The sequence below is a fragment of the Sceloporus undulatus genome, chromosome 6 (assembly GCF_019175285.1).
Source record: "Sceloporus undulatus isolate JIND9_A2432 ecotype Alabama chromosome 6, SceUnd_v1.1, whole genome shotgun sequence".
Taxonomy (NCBI): domain Eukaryota; kingdom Metazoa; phylum Chordata; class Lepidosauria; order Squamata; family Phrynosomatidae; genus Sceloporus; species Sceloporus undulatus.
Genome location: NC_056527.1, coordinates 115,976,630 through 116,000,200, shown reverse-complemented (window position 1 = coordinate 116,000,200; position 23,571 = coordinate 115,976,630). Strand labels below are relative to the sequence as shown.

General features: G+C 45.7%; 1 protein-coding gene and 1 non-coding gene across 4 annotated transcripts in view; one reads left to right on the top strand and one right to left on the bottom strand.

The window, feature by feature from the left end:
- Nucleotides 1–20,716, bottom strand: part of LOC121934888 (polyunsaturated fatty acid lipoxygenase ALOX15B-like) — a 33,254-nt gene extending 12,538 nt beyond the window's left edge. The window contains exons 1-8 of one of the 3 annotated variants that reach the window (XM_042475803.1): nucleotides 20,564–20,716; nucleotides 19,273–19,373; nucleotides 13,797–13,900; nucleotides 9,285–9,442; nucleotides 7,137–7,352; nucleotides 6,157–6,361; nucleotides 4,918–5,002; nucleotides 3,687–3,809 (exon numbers count right to left, since the gene is read on the bottom strand). In XM_042475803.1, coding sequence (XP_042331737.1) covers nucleotides 3,687–3,809; nucleotides 4,918–5,002; nucleotides 6,157–6,361; nucleotides 7,137–7,352; nucleotides 9,285–9,442; nucleotides 13,797–13,890 — 881 coding nt within the window. In that variant the 5' untranslated portion in view covers nucleotides 13,891–13,900; nucleotides 19,273–19,373; nucleotides 20,564–20,716. Of the gene's footprint in view, nucleotides 1–3,686; nucleotides 3,810–4,917; nucleotides 5,003–6,156; nucleotides 6,362–7,136; nucleotides 7,353–9,284; nucleotides 9,443–13,796; nucleotides 13,901–19,272; nucleotides 19,374–20,551 lie in introns of all 3 variants that reach the window. The other 2 variants (XM_042475802.1, XM_042475804.1) reach the window with 2 other exon arrangements.
- Nucleotides 930–1,011, top strand: TRNAS-UGA. Its single transcript has one exon. It is a non-coding gene; the product is annotated as a tRNA-Ser (tRNA).
- Nucleotides 20,717–23,571: the final 2,855 nt, after the last annotated feature.

The window sequence follows — 23,571 nt, the reverse complement described above, 5'->3', positions numbered from 1 at the left end:
TAGTAAAAACTTGGCAACAGAACGGAGAGGCAGGGAATAGCTTCCAGAAATATGGCTTTGTCTGTGATGCTATTCGGTTGTAGCTTATCCCATTTATCATTCCAATGATGGCACAGATCCAGGGTGACCAGACATCCTCCTTTTCCAGAACTTGCCCTACATTTCAAGCTTCTGTCCAGGAGGATTTCCAAAATGTCCTCTATTTTGAGCATGACTAAGAAGTATGAATTGAGAATTATATGAGTATTTTTCTCTTTTCTCTTGGTCTGACATTTTTCTTGCATGTCCTACCTTTTGCAGCTCCTTGTCTTCCTGCACAGATCAAGTCCCTTTTAACTGAGCCAAGGGAAGAGACCTTTGGGAGAGCCAGAGTTTGAAAAATTACAAGGCTTTTTGGACTACAACTCCAGTAAGCATGCTGCCTGGGGTTTATCGGGCTTGTAATCCAAACAGACTTTTGGCTGAGCTTTTGCTCAGAGAACATTTTCTGCATGGGAAACATCATCATCTGCGCAGTAAACAAATAAACGCAAAGCTGTTTTCTGCGCAAACCCCCCTCCCACATGTGCAGTTTGTATAGAATAAATTCCCAACTACCATATTTTTTCCACACAGAAATATTCTTCTCTGTGCAAAAAAGCTGTTTCCTGCAAAGAAAATATTGGTTTTGGCTAATTCCCTCCCCACATATGAATTTTGCACAGAATGAATGCCAAACTGTGAATAGTCTTTGAAAAACTGCAGCCAGAAGAAATTTGCTAAAATTACCCCTTGCTTCCTTTGTGAATGAAATTAGCAAAGAATTACATTCCTAGCACAGCAGACTCCTGTCTTGGCAGGATGAATCCACAGAGCAACTGCTCTATCTATCCAAAGGTGACTATTTCTTTCTGTTTCTTTTTCCATAGCCGAGTATCTTCCACAAGGTGGCTGTGATGGCCGAGTGGTTAAGGCGTTGGACTTGAAATCCAATAGGGTTTCCCTGCGCAGGTTCAAATCCTGCTCACAGCGCAAATCTAATCTTGTTTTGGCAGGGCGAAAGTTAGTATTGCAGTGTCGGAAGCAAAGTGCAACTACACTTGCAATAAGGACTGTGGGCCTGCAGGAGGCGGTAGCACTAGCCATTTGCTTTAGTGAATTGGCCTCTTCCTTGCTTATAGACCAGGACTGGGCAAGTTTGGGAAGGCTGGGTTTTTTTTTTTTGGGGGGGGGTGCTTTTGATGCTAACAAGTCTCCCTTACTTTGACAGTGATCGTGTGGTGGTGATGATGATGATGAAGATGATATGAGTGGGTCAGCTTGAAAGGCATGCATGCACTGTTTCAGAAGCTGAGAGAGTGTGACTTTCCAAAGTGCCTTTTCTATGTGGTTTTGGTTCTGAGGCCTGGTCAATGTAAATTGCTGTGATTTTTACAAACTCATGCACAGTGAAGAAAAACCAAAGTCCCTTGACACAAACTTCTGAGAAGTACACTTGGTGCAAGAACGGTGAAACCACCTTGACATGTTCAATATGCATAGCCATGTTAAACCATGCTAAGTGTTAAACCCAAGGGGTTTGGTTATGGAATAAGCCTCTGATGCAAGAGGCCATGTTCAGTAAAGCCATGTGAAATGCCCAAATGTGCTGTCGTGTGTGTTTTGGAATGGAGGTCGGGGGTGTTTTGCCAGAAAGGGAAGTCCATTTCTGACATCTGTCTAGAAATAATGCCCAAATGTCCTCCATTTTGATCATGCCTAAGAAACAGGCATTTATATTAACATTTTTTTTTTAAATCATTTTTTTCGCATGTCCTCCATTTTAAAAAAATGCATCCTACATTAGAAAAATTTGTCCTATATTTGTCCTACATTTGTCCCGGTTTGGAGGTCCTGACTTATGGCAACCCTAATTTCATGTTTAGGCTAGGGTCCCATCTTGAGGATATCTCATTATATATTTGCAAATATTCCAGAATCCCCCCCCCCCAAATAATTCCAAAACCCAAAACACTTGTAGTCCCAAGCTTTTTCGCTAAGGGAAACTCAGCCTGTAAGGAAGGTCTTTTCTTTTTGCTTATAACAGCCTTTGCCATTTATTTCAGGCACTAGCTTTCCTGCACATCCAACAAGGTAGCTCTGTGGCAGAGTAGGAGTTCTGCAGTGCCAAAGGTTGCAGGTTCAGTCCCCAACATGGTCAGATATGACTGGGGTCAAGAAAGAAATCTGTGGAGAGCTGGTACCTGTCTGTCCAGCAATGCCAGGATAGATCAAGGTTTGGCAAAGGGCAGAGGTTAAATATTTTTAGCCCCTAAATGGTCTCTGGGGGAGTGGGGGCATTTTCACCAAATATTGGGTGAAAATCCCCACCAGGGCTGCATCCATACTGGAGACATAACCTGGTTTGGCACCACTTTAACTCTTTTCTGGCTCAAGGCTCTGGAATGCTGGAAGTTGGAGTTTGTTGTGGGGCCTTCCTTCCTTAAACTCCACTCCGCTCTGGGCCCACAACAAACTCCAGCTCCCAGAATTCCATAGCCTTGAGCCAGAAAAGAGTTAAAGTGGTGCCAAACCAGGTTATGTCTCCAGTATGGATGCAGCCCAGGTGTCAAATACGCTAAGTATGCCACTGATCCTGTCACCTCTGAAAGCTCATGCTCTTGGGCCCCCAAGCTGTGCCTCTGATAAGAGCATAGCAGCACCCGCATCAGATCAGATGGAAGGCTTATCTAGTCCAACATTCAGTTCATACAGTGGCCAACCAGTTGCTTACAGGAAGTGCAACAGATCTCTCCATCTGAATTCTTCAGCAACTGACACCAGAGCCTCGGCCAATCCAGTTTAGGAGGGACAATCCTGATTAATCTTCGAACGCCCCATTTATTCAGCCACTTTTAAAATGTCCCACTTTTCTCTTTCCTCCTTCCATTTCCCTCCCTCATCTTGGCTTAATTAATTGCTGCAGACCGAGTGCAAAGTGCAAAACTCATTTGCAAACCATTTCAGGAAAGGGAAAGAGGGGTGGATTCTTGCACTTCCCAGTCAGCTTAGGCAAAGGCAAACTCCTGCAGCCTCTCCTAGGTCCTGTCTACACTGGTCAGGATACTTCAGGGCAGCCTGAAGTATCCTGGCCCCATTACCTTAGCCCTTCGTTCTGATGCCAGGAGGCTGTTTGCTTGCATGTCCTGCTGTGCCACCTGGGTGAGTTGCTCACATCTGAGGTGGCCAACCTTGACCACATGGCTGGACACCTTGTTCTATCTTCAGAATGAGCAACCCTCACCACTGATGGCCATGCCAGGCAGCACAGTGGGATGTGTTTCAAATGGCCGCTTGGCATCAGAATGCAGGGAAGCTCTGGAGCAAAAGATAATTTTTAAAAATTTGTTTCTGTTTCTTCAGTGTCCAGTCTCTTGACTGAGAGGAGTGGGGATGTTTTATTTGGCCCATGCAGATAGGGCCCTAGCTTATGTGTTCTTCCTCATTAGGAACTTTTGCTATCCTGTCCATACGCTGAAGTTCCTTGGCCACAGGTGTCGTCATTTTGGGTTAGTTCATTGAGATACCTAAAGTTTTTTACAATGTAATGGAGTGTTGTGTTTTGGCTTTTTTATAATGCAGTCCCCCCGAGGCCAGTTCACAGGGCTTGGTCTGCCCCCTTTCACCCTCCTTCTCCTAAACACTTTACTCCCATTAAAAAAACTCACGTGATTTTAGAACGCAGCATAAACCCGCTGAGTTTGGTCAGGCAGAACTTAATGTTGGTGTCCATCTCCTCCAGGCTCTCCACAGCCAGGCACCGAGGCATCCCAGGAGCAAATTCACCCCACCTGTATTTGGTTTTTAAAAGAGAACAGACCCTTAGTAACTTTTACTCAAAGTTTGTTTTCAGCTTCCTTCTCGCTACATGGGGTTGGTCGTAAGTCCCCCTTATCCGAAGTGCTTGGGACCAGACACGTTTTGGGTTTTGGAGTTTGGGATATTTGCATATACATAATGAGATATCTCAGCAATGGGACCCAAGTCTAAACATGAAATCCACTTATGTTTTGTATTGTTGTCGTTGTGTGCCTTCAAGTCATTTCTGACTTATGGTGACCCCAAGGTAATCCTATCATGGGCTTTTCTTGGTAAGATTTGTTCAGAGGTGGTTGGACATTGCCTTTCTCTGAGGCTGAGAGTATGTGATTTGTCCAAGACCATACAGTGGGTTGTATGGCTGAGCTAGGAATCGAACCCTGGTCTCCAGAGTGATAGTCCAAGACTCAAACCACTATGCCAAGCTTCAGACTGTAAACACAAGTATACACCACTCACTTTTCCCTAAGCCTAAATAAATTAATGGGATGTGAGGGTCTGAGTTAGTTCGAGAGGAACCAGAGAGAGAGTGTGTGGCGCTTTTTACATTAATCTCTTGCAAGCCACCCTGGACTCTCTACTGGGAAAAAGGCAGATAAAATAAATAAATATACACAGCGTTTTATAAAGGGTGTGGTTATTATAAAAACTCTTGAATCCTGGAATAGGGGAAGGGTTGGGTTATTTTTTATTAGCCTGCTTTAAACACTCTAATTTTTGCAAAGAAACCTTTTGGACCCCCAGGACACTCAAAGTTCAGAGCATTGCCATGAAGCAGGGACTGGTGGTTGCCTTCAGATCTTTCATTCGGAAAGCTGTTTTAAATACCAGAACACCATCCATGGAAACCAAGAAAAAAAATGTAAAGTGGAATGTGAAGCAAACATATTTCACTTGGCTGTGTTTGCAGAGTAATATTTAGTTAGGAAAAAACCCACTGATAATTTGCAAGGGTGCAAAAATAGTGAGACGGAAGGAGGCAGGAAGACAGAAGACTGTTGCATTGGAAAGAATGTTAGGAAAATGGACAGAGAGCCCAAGGAGGGTGCGACTATTTGAGTCCAGAGTTCCCTTCCTCACCTATAAGAGTCCTGTCTGGTCTTCAGCTCCTCCGCCCGATGCTGGAGAAGCAACGGGGTACCCACATCATCGCAAACCAATTTCCCTGGATGGGGAGAAACAATGGACAGGAATGGATTTTTTCCCAATTTTTGCAAGTTTGCATGGAAAATATTCAGAGATGCTGCTGTCAAGACTGGGGCTGATTTGGGGCTGATACCAAACACCCTATCCAACAGAAGGGCTTTAGAGCCTCAGAGGTGGGAATTATGCAGGCCTCTAGATGTCTTTACACTGTAACTCCCAGAATGGTATTCCAGGGGTAGTCCAAGGGGTGCGGATGGCACTTCAGAGAGGGGTGTTATCCAATGCACTGGTGGAAAGGAGTGCCAAAATTCTGGGTCTGTCTTCTTTGCTGGCCAGGTGGGAAAGCAAGTCCAACCCAACCAATAGCCCCAACAGAAAAGCCTGTTTTTTGGAGGGCTGATCTGCACCGAGTGTCAAGCATACTTGGTATGCCACTGTGCTTTGTCATTGGCAATGCTGGCTAGGGTCTTGCTTGGAGATGCCATCCAAGAATATCAGGAGAGCTGCATGATTTCTACCCCTGGTTGGCATCCTTGCTTTAAAAGAGGGTGCCTCTGCATATTACATAGCCTCCTACATTTCTCAAATGAAAACTGAGAAACTTGTCCTGACACATGGCAGTCAAGCAACACCAGAATGTGGTCAAGACAGTAAAAGTTATTTATGAGGAAGAAGAGACAAGCTAAGGGGGCTGCAGCCTGGGCCCACTGGGAAGGGCATGATCCTGCTCGCTCCTTACTTCTCCCCCCACTAGGTAAATTTAACACAAACTACTTTTATGCTTTGAACTCAGTTTGCAGCAACTGAAGTATGCTGAGGACAAAGTAGGAAAGTGGGAGAGAGAAACTGGGCCGTTTTAAATGCAGGTGAAAAAATTGGAATACAGAGGATTAATTGGGATTTTTCAAGGGTACAAAGACAATGCAAACAAAACTTGGGAAAGTTGGGGTGTTTTGTTTTTAGAATAACAACTTCCAGAATTCCCCCCCCCCCTGCCAGTGAGTCATTGTCCATGTTGACTGAAGGTTTCTGGGAGTTGTAGTCCCAAAAATATTATCGCTTTATTGAAGTCTGTGTTTAAAAATGGTTTTTCTGCTCCAAATCACCACAGATGGTTCTGCCCAGCATCTGTCTGGGAAACTGGAGGTGATGGAGGGTTTGCTAGCCTCTCACCTGTGCCTTCCCTCAGCTCCAGGGTCCGATATCCCTCGATCCACTGGTAGCAGGGAAAGTAGTAGGTCTCTCCTTGGGGTGTTGTTAGTTGGACAAAGTTGCAATACCAGCTGTCTTCAGGGAAAAAGAGGTAGGGGTCTTTGTGGAGACGGACCAGAAGGACTGGACCCAGGTCTTGCTCACTGTGCACCTCATACTCATCCACCTGCAAAGAAGAAAAGGTAAGACCCCATTGCTCTACCTCCATGTTGGTTGAAAGCAGCACCTGCTGAATTTTGGCCTGTCAGACAACGGTTAAAGGACAGAGACCCAAATGAAAATGAGTGAACTGGGAAATGTGGTGTAACAATAGGATGTTGTGAAGGGGAGCTATAGGTGAAAAAGGATACAAAACTGTGACGTGTCTCTGACAGAAGGCAGCTAGGGACCGGATGACATAGAAATAGGGGGAAGATGGCAGAGAAATAGGGGAAAGGACTGTAGAAAGATAGGGGAAAGGATTGCTAGGATTGCGGAGAGGGGAAAGATGGCAGAGAGATAAGGGGCAGGATTTCAGAAAGACAGGAGAAAGATGGCTTGGAGATAGGAGAAAGGATTGCCAAGATTGCAGAGAGATAGGGGAAAGATGGCAGAGAGATAGGGGAAAGATGGAATAGAGACGGGGAAAGGATTGCCTCTTTCCCCTTCCTAAAATCATAAAGTTGAAAGGGATCCCAAGGGCCATCTGTTCCACACCCCTGCCAGTGACAGATTCCAAAGCTAAATCATACTGGCCAGGAATCAAACTCAGGCCTCCTCCACTACAGGTGAGAATTCCTCCCCTGAACCACCAATGCTTCCCGGATTGCAGGACGTGACAATAAGAAGGCCAATATATATGCTGGACCACTCTGCAAGAGAGGTGTGGGTTCATGGCAGAGACCTGTCCCTTGGGTACTGCAGTTGTTTGTACCATTCCCTTTGAAACCCACGGTTCTCACCGCTCCTGGGATGAAGTCTTTCCCCATGTTGTTCAAGCGCTGCTTGGGACTCTCCCCGCTGGAGCCCACCAGGGTGATGGAGATTGCATCAAAGGTCCCTGAACCCCAAAACGTCCCGGTGGCCACTCGGACTCTGTAAGGCCCTGCTGGGATTTCTCCATGTTTGGATCCAGCCAGGTAACTTTTCTGGGATTCTCCCTCTCGGTTCTTTGGAGGCTGAGTGTGAGATAAGGCAAAGATACTAAGGGAGATACAAGAGTCTCATATAAACAGAGGTTTTCACAAGAGGCCACAAAACAGCAAAAACTAAAATAAAATAAATCCCCAAACATCAATCCTCCAGGGGTTCATTTTGGGGTTTGCCTATTAGAGCAGCTGACCCAGAGTTTAACACTGTGGGGGGAGAGACAAACAGACAAGTTGAACTGGTTTAGGCTTCAGTTCCATCATGGGATGATAAATCAGATCCGCATGCCTAAAGTCAAGACTCCAAAGGTTATCTCCCTGCATGGGTTCATAAACATGAGCCTCAGGCAGCTGGGAGATTCTGTTGCATAATCTCCACCTGCAAGAAACAGGACCTCTGAAGAGCTCAGCACATCCAGTGAACCCTTGAGAAAGACACACATGTGGTGCTGCAGAAATAGTTGATGGGGCGTCTGGGGACCAATTTGCTGCCTTCAGTCGAAGGGGTCACAAGCGGGGGCAGCCAGTGGCTACCTTGCCAGTGGGGGGATCATGCCACATGCCAGTGTAGGTGTTCCAGGTTTTAGTCTGAACTTTAATGAGCTTTGTTGTTGTTGTTGTTGTTGTTGTTGTTGTGTGCTTTCAAGTCATTTCCGACTTTTGGCAACCCTGTTGTGGTGTTTTCTTGGCAAAATTTGTTCTGAGGAGGTTTGCCATTGCCTTCCCCTGAAGCTGATAGGATGTGACTTGCCCAAAGTTGCCCAGTGGGTTTCATGGCCAAGCAAGAAATTTGAACCCTGGTCTCCAGAGCCATAGACCAACACTCAAACCACTATGCCATGCTGGCTCCCAAGGGGCAAAATTCATGACACTGGAAAGCTCCATGAAAGAAAACTGAGCACCCTGAATAGCTCTCTAAAAGTTTGAACTAAAATCCAAGGTGGCTTCAGGGTGGGAGTTAACCAGCCACAAGGGCTGCCAAAAAGCCACACATTCCCAAACCTCCAAAAAGAAGTAGTTGAAGTCCTTTTTTAAAAAAAAGAATGATCTATTTTAATGGTATCCAGTGTGGGCTGAGCTCTGCAAAGGTGACTTGCTGTTCTTGCCGGCTTTCAGAAGAGGCAAGTCACCTTTTGAGCAGAAAACAGGGGTAGCTTGAATGAGTCGGGGGCCACAAAAATAGACTTGGGGGCCACATTCATAGCAACATTTCCTTCATCCTGTCACACAGAGAGATATGGGCTGCATCCACACTAGAGAAATAACCTGGTTTGCCACTGCTGTAACTGCCCTGGCTCAAGGCTATGGAATTCTGGGAGTTGGAGTTTGTTTTTGGCCCAGAGCAGAGAGGTGCTCCATTCTGGGCCCCACAACAGGGAAGTAGCCAGGATTTTAGGAAGGGGGGGTCCAGACTTAGTACCACCATTATAATGGAACTTGGGTGCGGCAGCGCAGCAGCACACACCATTCATTTTTCTAATGGCGGGGGGGTCCAGACTCCAAGGACCCCCCCTTGGCTACGTCCCTGCCCACAACAAACTCCAACTCCCAGCATTCCATAGCCTTGAGCCAGGGCAGGTACAGTGGTGCCAAACCAGGTTATTTCCCCAGTGTGGATGCAGCCATAGATAGGGAGCAGAGCCTAGTTCATCAAACTCCACTGAGAAACCATCTCCATTCATTTCTTTCTCTCCTTGATCTATTTCTATTCCAGCCAGTCCCTGCAGGAATTCTGAAACTTTAAGAACTGGTGCCTGACTTTCTCTGTTTTCCTCTTCCTTCCTTCTCTTTCCTCTACTGCCATGTCATTCCGATTGTAAACCTATGGGAAGGGGCAATCTTTTTTTTTAACACTGCTCTTCGGTGGCCCTTTCAGCTGAAGAATCCACTATAAGTGCTCCTAATAAAGAAATTCTCCCACTTGCAAATGTCAGGAGGACCCCCCCCCCCCCAAATGCTTACCTGCAGCTCTTCCTGCAGAGGAACAGATGTCCCCAGAGATGTACCTTGGGATCTTGTGAAACTGGTCTTGGAGCATTTGTGGGTCAGAGCAGGATTGATTTGGTTTGAATACCGACTACCAAAGAAAGCTCCCTTTTTCCAACACTCCGCACTGTATGCTGTTTTAAAAAATGGAGGAAAAACATCTCTTTTAAAAACTCTCCTTGCGTTTTGGTGAATATTTCCTGGTTCAGGAAAACACTGGCCTTATTGATGAAAGCCTGGAAGGGAACCAAGATGCCAGGGAAGATAGAGCGGCTATGAACGAAACATGTTTGTCAGCTTGGTAGGCTAGAATTAAAGGGGGGAGAAGTCCCCAGGCAAAGGTCACCTGGACTTTCCCCCAGATTTGCAGAGAATGTATGGACTTTCAGGTTTTTCAGGGCATGCCTTTAGCTGAGCTCAAGGTGAGATTCTTAACAATCCCTTTGAGGAAACATGTGGTTTTGGTTGCAATCAGGTTGAGCATCTTGTATCTTTCTTAGATTGCCATATAAACACAGAAATTGTAGAGTTGGAAGGAACCCCAAGGGTCACCTATTCCAACCCCCCGTCAGCAAAGGAAGCCATGGCTAAAGCATCCCTGCAAGGTAGACTGTGCCAAGTATCATAAAATGTCCAACCAAACTGAAGTGCAATCCATCCAATGTGATTCAACACCTGAACAGTTCTTACCATCAGGAACTTCTCCCTAACAGTTAGGCAGAATCTCCATTCTTTCCAGTCTGTTTCATCATATAAGCCCAAGGAGAAAATCTCTCATCGCAGAGGCTCTTGTATTCCTCAGAAAAAGGGGGGGGGGGGGGGAAACCCTGAGGGGGTGCAGGGGTGCTTTTAGTGGAAGATATTCCACATTGTATCACCTGGACAATAGCATTACCTGCAGGAAATTGCAGACTTTATAGCAGCTTTAAATGTTCTTAGTCATGCACTACAAAGAGCTAGCTATTTATACAGCTGCTGTACTGATAAGGTTAATACAATTCTAAAGTGCTTCAAAAGTAGACTGCATTTCATCTTATCTTATTTTAGTATGAATTATCTTTATGACACTATACGTACCATATTGGAACAGCATTGTGTCAAACTATTCAGTACAACGACTGCCTATTAAATCTGTACTTTGTCAATTAAAATCTCTTTTTTTATCTTTACTTGGAAATAAGCAGACACAGCCTCCATCCACTTGCGGTTGGGCGACTTTTGCCATACGTTTTGGGGTTTGTTTGATTTTTTATTTTAAAATGTGGATCTTTTGCACAAGGATTTTTTTTAAGTGAGGGGAAAACTTCTGCTGGGGTTTTTCCAAAAATTCCTTTTGAAACGTCAGGTAAAACACAAAAGGATGGGCAGCTTCAAATCTCTTCTATCCAAATCCCAGTCCTGACTCAGGCAGTACGCTTATTCTTGAATAAGGAAAATATCACAATGTTGAGCTACACAAATGTCTTTTTAATCCATTTAATCCAGTATTATCATATTTCTGTCCAATAATTCTGCACATACTGACATTCTACCTAATATCTATCTATCGATGATAGATAGATAGATAGATAGATAGATAGATAGATAGATAGATGGTTTTCTAAAAGGATCCTATAAATAATAATAATAATAAAAATTTTATTTTTATACCGCCCTTCCCATGATCAGGGCGGTGTACAACATAAAACCAGTACAATACAATAAAAACAGTAAAAATAACCACAATAAACTTTAAAAATTACATTAAAACCAATATCTGGCCAGCTGACCACTGCTGCCAGAGGAGGAAGCTAATCAGGACCAGCGTCCGGGAATGCTAATAAAAATAAGAAGGTTTTGAGCTCCTTCTTGAACTGGGCCAGGGAGGTGGCCGAGCGGAGCTCTATGGGCAGCGTGTTCCAGAGGGCTGGGGCGGAGATGGAAAAGGTCCTCCTTGAGGTGGAGGCTAAGCTTGCCCCCGGAACCCTCAGTAGCTGCTGCCCAGATGTTCTGAGTATGCGGGGCGGATTGTATGGAGAGAGGCGGTCCTTAAGGTATCCTGGGCCCAAGCCATTTAGGGCTTTATAGGTAATGACCAACACCTTGTATTGCGCCCGGAAGCGTATAGGCAACCAGTGCAGACTTTTGAGCACGGGTGTTATGTGGCTGGCTCTGGGTACGCCAGTAACCAGCCTGGCTGCCATATTCTGCACCAATTGTAGCTTCCGGGTTTGGTACAAGGGTTGCCCCATGTAGAGTGCATTGCAGAAGTCCAAACGAGAGGTTACCAGAGCATGTACCACCGTTTCAAGGTCCCCCTGGTCCAGGTAGGGACGCAGCTGGCGTATCAGCCGAAGCTGATAACAGGTGCTCCTGACTGTCGCATCCACCTGAGATGTAAGGTGGAGCGACGAGTCAAGGAGCACCCCCAGACTGCGTACTGAGTCCTTCATGGGAAGCGTGATCCCGTTCAGGACAGGTGGAACCACTGCCTTCCCTGGGCCAGGGGAACCTATCACGAGCACCTCCGTTTTCTCTGGATTCAGACTGAGTCGGTTTTTCCTCATCCAGCCCATTACTGACTCCAGACAGGCCGCGAGAGGAGAGACGCCATCCCCAGTCACTGCATCAGTCGGAGACATAGAGAAGACTATTTGGGTGTCATCAGCGTACTGATAACCCCGCGCCCCATGTCTCCGGATGATCTCTCCCAGCGGTTTCGTGTAAATGTTAAATAGCATGGGAGACAGAATGGCTCCTTGAGGGACCCCTGTTGTGAGGGCCCTCTTATCGGAGCAAACGTCTCCCAGCTGCACCATCTGGAACCTCCCAGAGAGGTAGGACCGGAACCACTGGAGCGCAGTGCCCCCGATTCCCACCTCTGCCAGGCGCTCCAGAAGGATACCATGGTCTATGGTATCGAAAGCCGCTGAGATGTCCAAGAGCACCAACAGGGACACGCTTCCCCTGTCAATGCCCAGACGAAGATCATCGACCAAGGCGACCATGGCCGTCTCAACCCCGTAACCCGTCCGGAAGCCAGTTTGAAATGGGTCCAGATAATCCGTTTCATCCAAGACCGCCTGAAGCTGGATCGCAACCGCCCTCTCGATCACCTTTCCCAAAAATGGCAGCAGCGACACTGGCCGATAATTATTATGTACCAGGGGGTCGAGGGAGGGCTTTTTTAGTATAGGTTTTACAATGGCCAATTTTAATTCTGATGGAAATTGCCCTTCCCTCAAAGATGTATTAATAATCCGGCGTAACAAAAGAGTTACCGCCGGTCCCCCCTGGGCCGCTAGCCACGAGGGACAGGGATCAAGAGAGCAGGTCGTCTTCCGAACACTTCCGAGGATCTTGTCCACTTCATCGGTACCGACCAACTCAAACTGATCCAGTTTAATGGAGTCCACGGAGGCTCTGGATACCTCTACACTAGGTTCTGCTTGAATGTCGGCGTCAAGACCTTTGCTTATCCGAGAGGTTTTATCCGCGAAGAAGTCATTAAATTGGTCACAGCAGGCCTTAGAAGGTTCAAGGATCTGGTTCAGGGCAGGAGGTAGCTGAGTTAGCTCCCTAACCACCCTGAACAACTCTGCTGGACGCGACTCCGCGGACGCGACACGAGCAGCATAGAACGAATTCTTAATTCCTATGTTACCAAGACCAAAATCTAGACAGAAAAACTATCCTATGAAATTGGGCTAGTGTTGAGAGAGTCATAGCAACATGGGTTCAAATGTCTTGGATAGAAATAATCCACCGTTTTGTTTCGAACGCAGTCGGCTTTGCCACCACAACTCTCACAATAACATCCAGCATCCATACACTCTCTCACAAACACACAGACCTATTTTATCTCCAGCAGTTTTATGAGCAAAGATTAAACCTCCAAGCCTGAGATGAAGACCTATCTCTTGCAGCTTCCTGTTTTTCACGGAACGCCGCCAAATGAACTCTAGAAAACCCCTGAAAACTGGACATGGGAACAAGGGCCTTCCTCTTGCCGTCCTTGTCAGCAACCGCAATTCAATTTGCTTTTTAAAATGTTAAACCTTTGAACCAAAGGGTGGACGTATTTTCACCAAAGAGATATATATACAGTTGGCCCTCCATTTTTGTGGGGGATCTGTTCTAGACTCCCCACGAAAATGGAGACTTACACAAAGAGAGAGATACACAAACACATACACAAGTTGCAATATTTGTTGCTGTAGTTTTCAATATATATACAGTTGCAATATATATACAGTTGGCCCTCCATTTTTGTGGGGGATCTGTTCTAGACTCCCCACGAAAATGGAGACTTGCGCATATTCAAGCTCCATAGGTTTGAATGGGCCATGTGCCTGTGTGCACACGTGGGGCACTCCCCATTAAAAATAGCAGAGGTCGCCCCTCTGCGGATTTTAAAGGTCACAGATCCGAGATCTGCAACCATCCCATTCCCAACACATTTGCCCCATTTGCAGGAGCCTTTTTCCCCATACGGTTATGGAACATCACCTGTTTTCAAGGTCCTTTTGAGGCAGAAAACTTGGCAGGACCCATCCAAGATCTTCCAGCGCTCCTGTAACCCCCAAAAGGCCTTCAGCCTCATCTTCACGGGCCTTTAAAAAAGAAACAGCAAAGAATATGGAGGAGAAACTAGGCAGAACTGAAGGAAATAAGAATGCACATTGGCCAAATTGGCTGCAAATTGGCGGCATTTTATTTTTATTTTTTTAAAATGTACAGCTTAAGTCTCCCTCACCCAAAATGCACCGGACCAGAAATCTTTTGGATTCTGGAGATGTTGGGTTTTGGAATATTTGCATATACATAATGAGTGATCTTGGAGATGGGACCCAAATTTAAATATGAACCCATTTATGTTGCATATATACAGTTGTCCCTCCCTATTCGCTAGGGTTAGGGGCACAAGACCCCCATGAATATGGAAAAACCGCAAATAACAAAAACACTGTTTTTACCTGAGAGCACACCTCTCTAGGAATCTCTAGGTCCTCCAGTGCAACTCTTTGGGCAATGTCCAACATACACTGACCATAGAATGGCACTAGAGTAGCTACAAATGGTCTTTCAGTGCAACTTTTAAAGTTGACCACAGAGTTGCACTGGAGGACCTAGACAGTCCTAGAGAAAACATATTAATGAAATCCGTGAATAATCAAATCCGCAAATATCAAAGCCGCAAATATGGAGGGATGACTGTATATATGGCGAAAATAGTCAAACTGACATAGAGGAAACAAGGCAAACAGTGCAAGGACCCAACAGTGGGAGGCAAAAAAACTTGCACAGGCAGCAAGTAAAAGGGAACCAAGGTCTGCGATGTCTCTACACTAATGCACAGAGCATGGGAAATAAGCAAGATGAACTCGAACTCCTAGTACAACAAAGCAAATATGATATAATAGGCATCACTGAAACCTGGTGGGATGAGTCTCATGATTGGAATGTGGAAATAGAGGGGTATAACCTTATTAAGAAAAATAGGCCAAACAAGAAAGGAGGAGGAATAGCACTACTGTATATGTCAGAGATATTTACACCAGTGAAGAGATCCTGGACATCAATCATGGAAGCCAGGTGGAGAGCATCTGGATAAGAATCAAAGGGGAGGGAAACAACAAGGATGTTACGGTGGGAGTCTACTACAGACCCCCAAGTCAGACTGAGGAATTGGATATCTTTCTAGAACAGATGACCACACAGTCAGAAAAGAGAGATGTAGTAGTGATGGGCGACTTCAACTATCCTGATATTTGCTGGAAGTCAAACTCAGCAAAATCCTCAAGGTCTAACAAATTCCTCACTTGCCTGGAAGACAATTTCATGGTCCAAAAGGTGGAAGAGGCAACAAGGGGGTCAGCTATTTTAGATCTGATCCTAACCAACAAGGATGACTTGGTTAATGGGGTGCAAGTGGTGGGATCATTAGGTGGAAGTGACCATGTTCTCCTGGAGTTTGTAATACAGTGGAAAGGAGAAGCCAGGCATAGTCAGACACGCATCCTAGACTTTAGGAGAGCGGATTTCAGTAAACTTAGAGAAGTATTGAGGGCGATTCCATGGTCAGAAATACTAAAAGATAAAGGAGTTCAGGATGGATGGGAGTTTCTCAAAAGAGAGATACTGAAGGCACAATTTCAAACAGTTCCAGTGAGAAAGAAAAACGGGAGGTGTCTCAAGAAACCAGGATGGATGACTAAGGAACTTTCAACCGAGCTAAGTTTGAAACGGAAGATGTATAAGAAATGGAAAAAGGGGGAAATCACAAAAAAGGAATTCAAAGAAATAGCAGTCATGTGTAGGGGTAAAGTCAGAAAAGCTAAAGCGCAGAATGAACTCAGGCTTGCTAGAGAGGTTAAAGACAATAAAAAGGGCTTTTTTGGATATGTCCGCAGCAAAAGGAAGAAGAAGGAAATGGTAGGGCCACTGTGTGGAGAAGATGGCAAAATGCTAACAGAAGACAGAGAAAAGGCAGAATTACTCAACACTTTCTTTGCCTCAGTCTTCTCAGAAAAGGCAAAGGGTGCTCAACCTGAGGATAATGGAGCAGAGGACAGAATAGGGGAATTTCAGCACAGAATAAGTAAAGAGATAGTAGATGAACACCTTATTAATCTACAGTGGTACCCCGGGATACGAAATGACCGCGTTACGAAATTTCCGGGATACGAAAAAATTAGATAGGAAAAAACTGTTCCGGGTTACGTTTTTTTTTTTCGGCTTACGAAAAAATTTTTGGTGCTTTTCGGCGCTTTTTCGCACGAAATCGCGGCTTTCCAGTGCTAGCGGCTATGGCTTTTTTGGGTTGCGAAATCTTTCGGGTTACGAACGGCGCCGCAGAACGAATTAAATTCGTAACCCGGGGTACCACTGTAAATGAATTTAAGTCTCCGGGACCAGATGAACTCCATCCAAGGGTATTAAAAGAACTGGCAAATGTAATATCGGAGCCATTGGCAATAATCTTTGAAAACTCCTGGAAAACAGGAGAGATCCCAGCAGACTGGCGAAGGGCAAACGTTGTCCCCATCTTCAAAAAGGGGAAAAAAGAGGATCCCAACAATTATCGTCCAGTTAGTCTGACATCAGTACTAGGAAAGATTCTGGAGCAGATCATTAAACAGAGAGTCTGTGAACATCTAGAAGGCAATTCCATAATCACAAAAAGTCAACATGGGTTTCAGAGAAACAAGTCATGCCAGACAAACCTGATCTCTTTCTTTGATAAAATTACCAGCTTGGTAGATGAAGGGAATGCTGTGGATATAGTATATCTTGATTTCAGTAAGGCCTTTGACAAGGTTTCCCATGACATACTTGCAAACAAGATAGTGAAATGTGGGCTAGAGAAGGCAACTGTTACGTGGATTTGTAATTGGTTGACCGGCCGAACCCAAAGGGTGCTCAACAATGGCCCCTTTTCATCCTGGAGAGAAGTGACCAGTGGGGTCCCACAGGGCTCTGTCCTGGGCCCAGTGTTATTCAACATCTTTATCAATGACCTGGATGACAGAATTGGGAGCATACTTATCAAATTTGCAGATGACACCAAATTAGGGGGAATAGCTAATACCCCAGAGGACAGGACCAAGATTCAAAATGACCTGAATAGACTAGAAAGCTGGGCCAAAGCTAACAAAATGAAATTCAACACGGAGAAATGTAAGGTACTGCACTTAGGGCAGAAAAATAAAATGCACAGATATAGTATGGGTGACACCTGGCTGAATGAAACTACGTGTGAAAGGGATCTAGGAGTCCAAGTAGACCACAAGTTGAACATGAGTGAACAGTGTGATGCGGCAGCTAAAAAGGCCAATGCTATTTTAGGCTGCATCAATAGAAGTATAGTGTCTAGATCAAGAGAAGTAATAGTGCCACTGTATTCTGCTTTGGTCAGGCCCCACCTAGAATATTGTGTCCAGTTCTGGGCGCCACAATTCAGAAAGGACATTGAGAAACTGGAGCCATGTGTCCAAAGGAGGGCGACAAAAATGGTGAAGGGTCTGGAAACCATGCCCTATGAGGAACGACTTAGGGAGCTGGGGATGTTTAGCCTGGAGAAGAGAAGGTTAAGAGGCGATATGATAGCCCTGTTTAAATATTTGAAAGGATGTCATGTTGAAGAGGGAGCAAGCTTGTTTTCTGCTGCTCCAGAAAACAGGACCCGGAACAATGGATGCAAGCTACAGGAAAAGAGATTCCACCTGAACATTAGGAGGAACTTCCTGACAGTAAGGGCTGTTCGACAGTGGAATGCACTCCCTCGGAGGGTGATAGAGTCTCCTTCCCTGGAGGTCTTTAAACAGAGGCTGGATGGCCATCTGTCAGGGATGCTTTGATTTGGATTTCCTGCATGGCAGGGGGTTGGACTGGATGGCCCTAGTGGTCTCTTCCAACTCTACGATTCTATGATTCTATGATTCTATGTTTCATTCCTTATAGGAATTTATCAGACAAGGGGAATTGGAAGTACAGTATAATCCAATGGCAATCTGAACGCAATCATGGGGTTTAACGTTATTGTGTGATAGACTGCCACACGCAAATTTGGGCAATGGCATGCTATGTTCGGGCAATGGGAAGCCAGTTCGAACACAATGCACATTCACATAATTGCGCTAAACTAGCAACTTTCTTTTCATTCGAATTTAAGAGAAATTCCTCCTGTTTGATAAACTCCAAAGACATTTGATGTTCTTGTGTGCCTTTGAGTCATTTTCAACTTATGGTGACCCTAAGCCAAACCTAACATGGAGTTTTCTTGACAAGATTTACCAAGGCAATTTTAAGGACAATATTTTCAATCCTTTTGTGCCTGAAACAAAGTTTATATACAGTGAACCATCAGAAGGCAAAAGTGCCACTATCTCAGCCACCGATGTGGACGATTTCGAAATATTTCAGATTTTGGAATTCTGGATAAGAGAGACTCAGTCTGTAGCAGAGCTCTGATGCCCCAACAAACTATAACTCCTAGAATCCCCTAGCATTGAGCCATGGCAGCTCAAATGGTATCAACGTGGATTATTTCTGCTGTGTGGATGCAGCCGAAGATGGGTGGGAGAAAGGGGAGCCCATCTTGAGCACCATGCCAGGCCAAGGTGAGGGGAAAGGCAACTCCACCGGCCCCGATCCAGTGGTGCCGGCTGCTGAGGGACTCCCTCATTACACTAAAGAAGGTGGAGACCCTTGGCCAGAGTAGGGCAATATTGTTCACATTGGCTACTCAGCGCCTGCCACTTTCTCCGCTCTTCAACACCCTTCCCTTGACCTACAACTGCCCCGGTGTTCCAGACTTCCTCCTTTCCCAAGAATGCTGGCTTCAGCCTGTCTCACTCCCCCTTTTCCTGTTTTGGAGTAAACCGGTTCATGATTTAAAAACAGGGGGAAATCCCCATTTGTTCCCCAAGATGAGCTCCACTGTGTTGCCTGCCTTGCAAAACCTGTGGCCTTCCAGATGTTGCTGGATGCCAGGAGGCCTAGCCAGCATAGCAGCAGAAAACAGCTTTGTTGTTATGTGCCTTCAAGTTGTTTCCAACTTAAGGTGATCCTGTTGTGGAGTTTTCTTGGCAAGTTTCTTCAGAGAGGGTTTGTCACGGCCATCCTCTGAGGCTGAGAGAGTGTGACTTGCCCAAGGGCACCAAGTGGGTTTCCATGCCGAGCTGGGATTTGAACCTTGGTCTCCAGACTTATAGGACTTTTTCACATGGTGAAAATTGGAAGTGTATCCCAGGATCAATCCGGAGCTAATCATGGGGTTCAACGCTCAAACCACTGGCTCCCATAGAAAGTAGCTAGGGATCAATTTTCTCCCCCAATTTTAGTCTTCCGCAGTCAGATTGGTCTCCTTGAAACAGATACTTTTCAGCCACCTTCAGTCCCTGTACTGGGAGGAAGGTGGGGTATAAATAATAATAATAATAATAATAATAATAATAATAATAATAATACTTTTGTTTCTCACCTTAGTTTCCATACCTGGTCCTTCCAAGCACCATTAATAGTTAAAAAGTGTTCCCTAGCTCTTTAGGGAATGGAGACAGTAGTCATGAAATCAGAAGAAGGCTAAGAATGGGAAGAAGAGTCATGAAAAAACTAGACAAGACTCTAAAGTTCAAAGATATACAGTCAGCCCTCTGTATCCATGGATTTTTTATCCCCAGATTCAGGCATCCATGGCTTCAACATGTTTTTAAACTATATACGTTTCAAAAAGCAAACCTCGATTTTGTCATTTAACAACAACAACAAGCACTTTGGGGTTTGAAAATCTTGATTTAAGGCCGCATCCACACTGCAGAAATAAACTGGTTTGGCACCGCTTGAACTGCCATGGCTCAATGCTATGGAATTCTGGGAATTTGGTTGGGGCACCAAAGCTTTGCATTGATCGTGTAGCAGCAGCATCTAACAAATCTCAGAAAACATACCATAGGCTATAACCAGCAATTCCCAAACGTTGGCCCTCCAGATGTTTTGGATGGACTTCAACTCCCAAAATTCCTGGCTATTGGCCAAGGTGGCTGGGGCTTCTTGGAGTCGAAGTCCAAAACACCTGGAGGATTACTGCGCTACACAATCCATGTGTTATTACTGTCTGTTCAGGCCACAGCTAGGAGTCACAAGCTCCTCCAGATAGGGCTGAGTTGCAGCTCCCCTCATTCCCCACGTTGAATACCCTACTGTCTAGGTCTGTGGGAGTTGCAGTCCATCCACACAGGGAGGTTCTCGCGACTCTCACCCCATAAAACCTGATGCCTGGCTTTTCCGAGAAAGTTGCTTTGCTGGACTCCAGCTCCCAGTACCCACACCCTCAGCTTGCCTGGCTCCTAAACATACAGACCAGCCTTTCTCCTGGATCCCTCCTTGGGGAGCCTTTTTCACCTCCTGCTTCTGTTTGGCAGCGCTTGGACACCTCCCTGCCTTTGGGGCTACAACTCCCAGTATCCCCCAACAGAGAGCGAGAGAGCGCTCCCCCGAGTCCCCTCTAACCTTTCTATTGAAATGCCCTCCTCCTTCCTTCTGCCTGGCTCTGGTGCCTGGGCTTCTCAGGACGTTAGGGTCCTTGTGGCACAAAGCGTCGCTTGGGGGGAGGTGAGTGGAGTGGGATGGGGATGATGGGAGTGGCAGCCCCTAATAGCCTCGCAGCCCTGGAGGGGGGTCCAGGCTCTGGATTGTTGCCGGGGAGATCCCTCCCTGGCGCTCCGTGGCCCCAGAAAGCGCTTACTTGTCTCCCTCTCTACCTGGGGACTCACCTGGCTGGCTGGCTGGCTCTCTCCCCGGGAGACAGGGATCGCACTCGCTGCTGCTGTCCGCCTGGCCTGCCTTCCTCCTTGGCTGGCTGCTGCTGGCTGCTGCCTTCCCCGCCCCGGGCCCTCCTTCCTCTTCCAGCTGCTCCCCGGGGAGTGGCACTCTCTCAGCCCATTCCCCGCCTCCTCTCTGCCCCAAAGCCTTCTTCTCTCGCCGCCTTTCGCCTTTGGCCGGAGACCGCCAGGTCAAGCAAGCCACCCCCATCGCTTGCCTTGCCTGCCCCGCCTCTGCACTGCAGCCTTAGCGCGCGATCGCCCCGCTTCACCCTCCAGGCAGGGTCCGGGTCTGATGCCAGCCTGGGAGTTGTAGTGGAGGAGACCAAGGGGACGTCTGCACTGGAGAAAGAATGCAGGCTGATAGTGCCACTTTGACTGCTTTGACTCTTTCCTGGAGGGGAGAGTAGTCTTATGGCTGAGTGTGTGTGTGCCTATAATGCCTTCAGTCTGATAAAGGAAAGGAGTATTGGCCACTGTAGCTACACCTCCAGGGAGCTCCCAGCTATTTTTAACACATCCAAAGAAAAATGCTGCCCTCCTGGATCTTCTTCCTTCAAACCACTCCTGGCCTCACCTGGAACAGTTTATTCCCACCCTCGATTTGGTTCCTATAAATAAACGAACCGGTGAGGAGTATAGTACTTTGGGGCATCAGTGGAAGAAGCACCTTTGCACTATAGCTCTGCAACTTTCAAGGAAAAATGAATTCAACCTCCAGGGCTGCATCTGCACTGCTGGATTAATGCATTTGTTACCACATGAACTTCCATGGCTCAGTATTATGGGATCCTGGGATTTGTAGTTTTGTGAGCTATTTAGCCTTCTCTGTTGGAGAGCTCTGGTGCCACAACAAACTACATGTCCCTGGATTCCTTAGGATGGAGCCGTGACAGTTAAAGTGGTGCCAAGCTGCATTATTTCTGCAGCAGCCAAGATCTCTCCTCCTCCTTTCTCTCTAAATTTTCTTTCCTCAGTCCTGGTTCCTTTAAAGTCTGCAAGCAAGCACTCTGGCTGGGGAGTTGCTTTGGAATAATGTGATTTATGGGATCAGATCTGTTTCTGTTTATTCTACAGAAGGAAAAAAGGCCTTGGTGTGTACTCTTGCAGAAAAGGCAGGAATGCAGAGTATTGCTGGCCCAAAAATAGCCCAGAGGTGTAGGAACTCCTGTGGCTGTGGCTGCCATGATGAAGTGCTGCGACAGAGGTACAGCGTAAAACAAAGGTGCTTTGTGGCATTTCCTTTCACAGCAGTCCAGCCTGGATGACTCCAGAGCATGAATAACAGAGACCAGGTCTTTTTGCTCCAAGAAGCAGTGCAGCTGGCTTGTAAAAAGTACTGTACTCCAACTCTGCCCTGGCAGTGCCAAGACCGGAGTTTCCTCCGAACTCAGAACTTCCTCTGAGTTTCTTGTGAACTCTGCTGGAATCAGGGCTGCACCCAAACGGTGCTCCTCTTCCTTCTGGAGAAGAGCCATGCCCATTGCGCGCCACTTTAATGGTCTACTCTTTTGCTGACTTTTATACTTCATCTTCCAGTGGATTCATTTTAGATTCTTTGGATTGTTAATGGCATCTTAACCAGTGGCATCTCTAGGGTTGGTGTCACCCTCCCCATCGACCTCCTCCCAAATGTACTTGCTATTGCTATATCACACCATGCAGAATCCTTAGTAATGCTTTCTTGTGCTAATGCGCTAAAGGTGCCAGTCACTATTGACTATTCTGTTGGCATTTTTATTTTTAAAATAGCCCTAGTTATGGTTGTGTGTGCCTTCAAGTCTTTTCTGACTTGTTTATTTATTTTTGCATAGAAAGTGCTAAATCTTCCTGAGCTTACACTTTTCTTGTTTCACTTTATTTTATTTAGCTTAGCCTCTATTTCATCATCACTCTCTAATAAATTGTGAAAAGAACACAATGTGTATTTTTTTATATATACCATGGAATGGAATGCTAACAGTTGTGACGTAAACAACTAGCAAAATTAAAATTATACCTTCAAATTGCAATATCATAAGCACATTTACATGTACCAGTACATATCAAATATTTGGGTAAAATGTGATGTTTTTAAAGAAAAGTAGGCATTTAAGGAACAGTGGTGTCAGCCCCACTTTGGGTGTCACCTGGAGCAGTCCGCACCCCCTAGTGATGCCACTGATTGTTGTTGTTGTTGTTGTTATTTATATAGCGCTGTAGATTTACACAGCACTGTTCATGCAAACAGTAAAATCGATAAATAGGAAACCTGCCAATGGCATACATCCTACAAAATACATATAAAACAATGGACAATAATATAAGGCAGAATTAGATAAAAATAAGCAGGCAACAAATTAAAAGATCAAATATCAAATATCAAATCAAATATCAGATCTCAGATAGCCATCAGATAAACAATAACACAATGCCTGAACAGGATTGTCTTCAACTCAGTTAACAATAACTTTCTGTTGAGTCTACCTTATCCGAAATGCTTGGAACCAGAAGTGTTTTTGGAGTTTATAGCAATAGCAATATAGCAGTAGCAAGTACATTTCTATATCATTTATTACTGAGCTAGCACTCCCTAAGCGTTTTACAATGTGAAAGCCAATTGCTCCCAACAAGCTGGGTACTCATTTTACCAACCTACAAAAGGATGGAAGACTGAGTGGATCCTGGAGCCCTGCCTGGGATCGAACTCACAACCTTCTGGCTATGAGTGGCTGCAGCACCAGCATTTCACCACTGCGTCAGCAAGGCTCAATCCAGCTTGGATTTGTTTGGCTTTTGGAATACCTATATTTCCATAACAACAACCACCACAACACAAAGAATCTTGGCAAGATGTAGCAACAAATGAATGAAGACTTGCAGATTGAAGAAGGCTGCTGGAAATTTGGCACCCAGCCTTTTCCTCTTGCCTGGAGCTGAAGCCAAGAATTTGCACTTTCTTCTCCTGCCTGGAGATGACC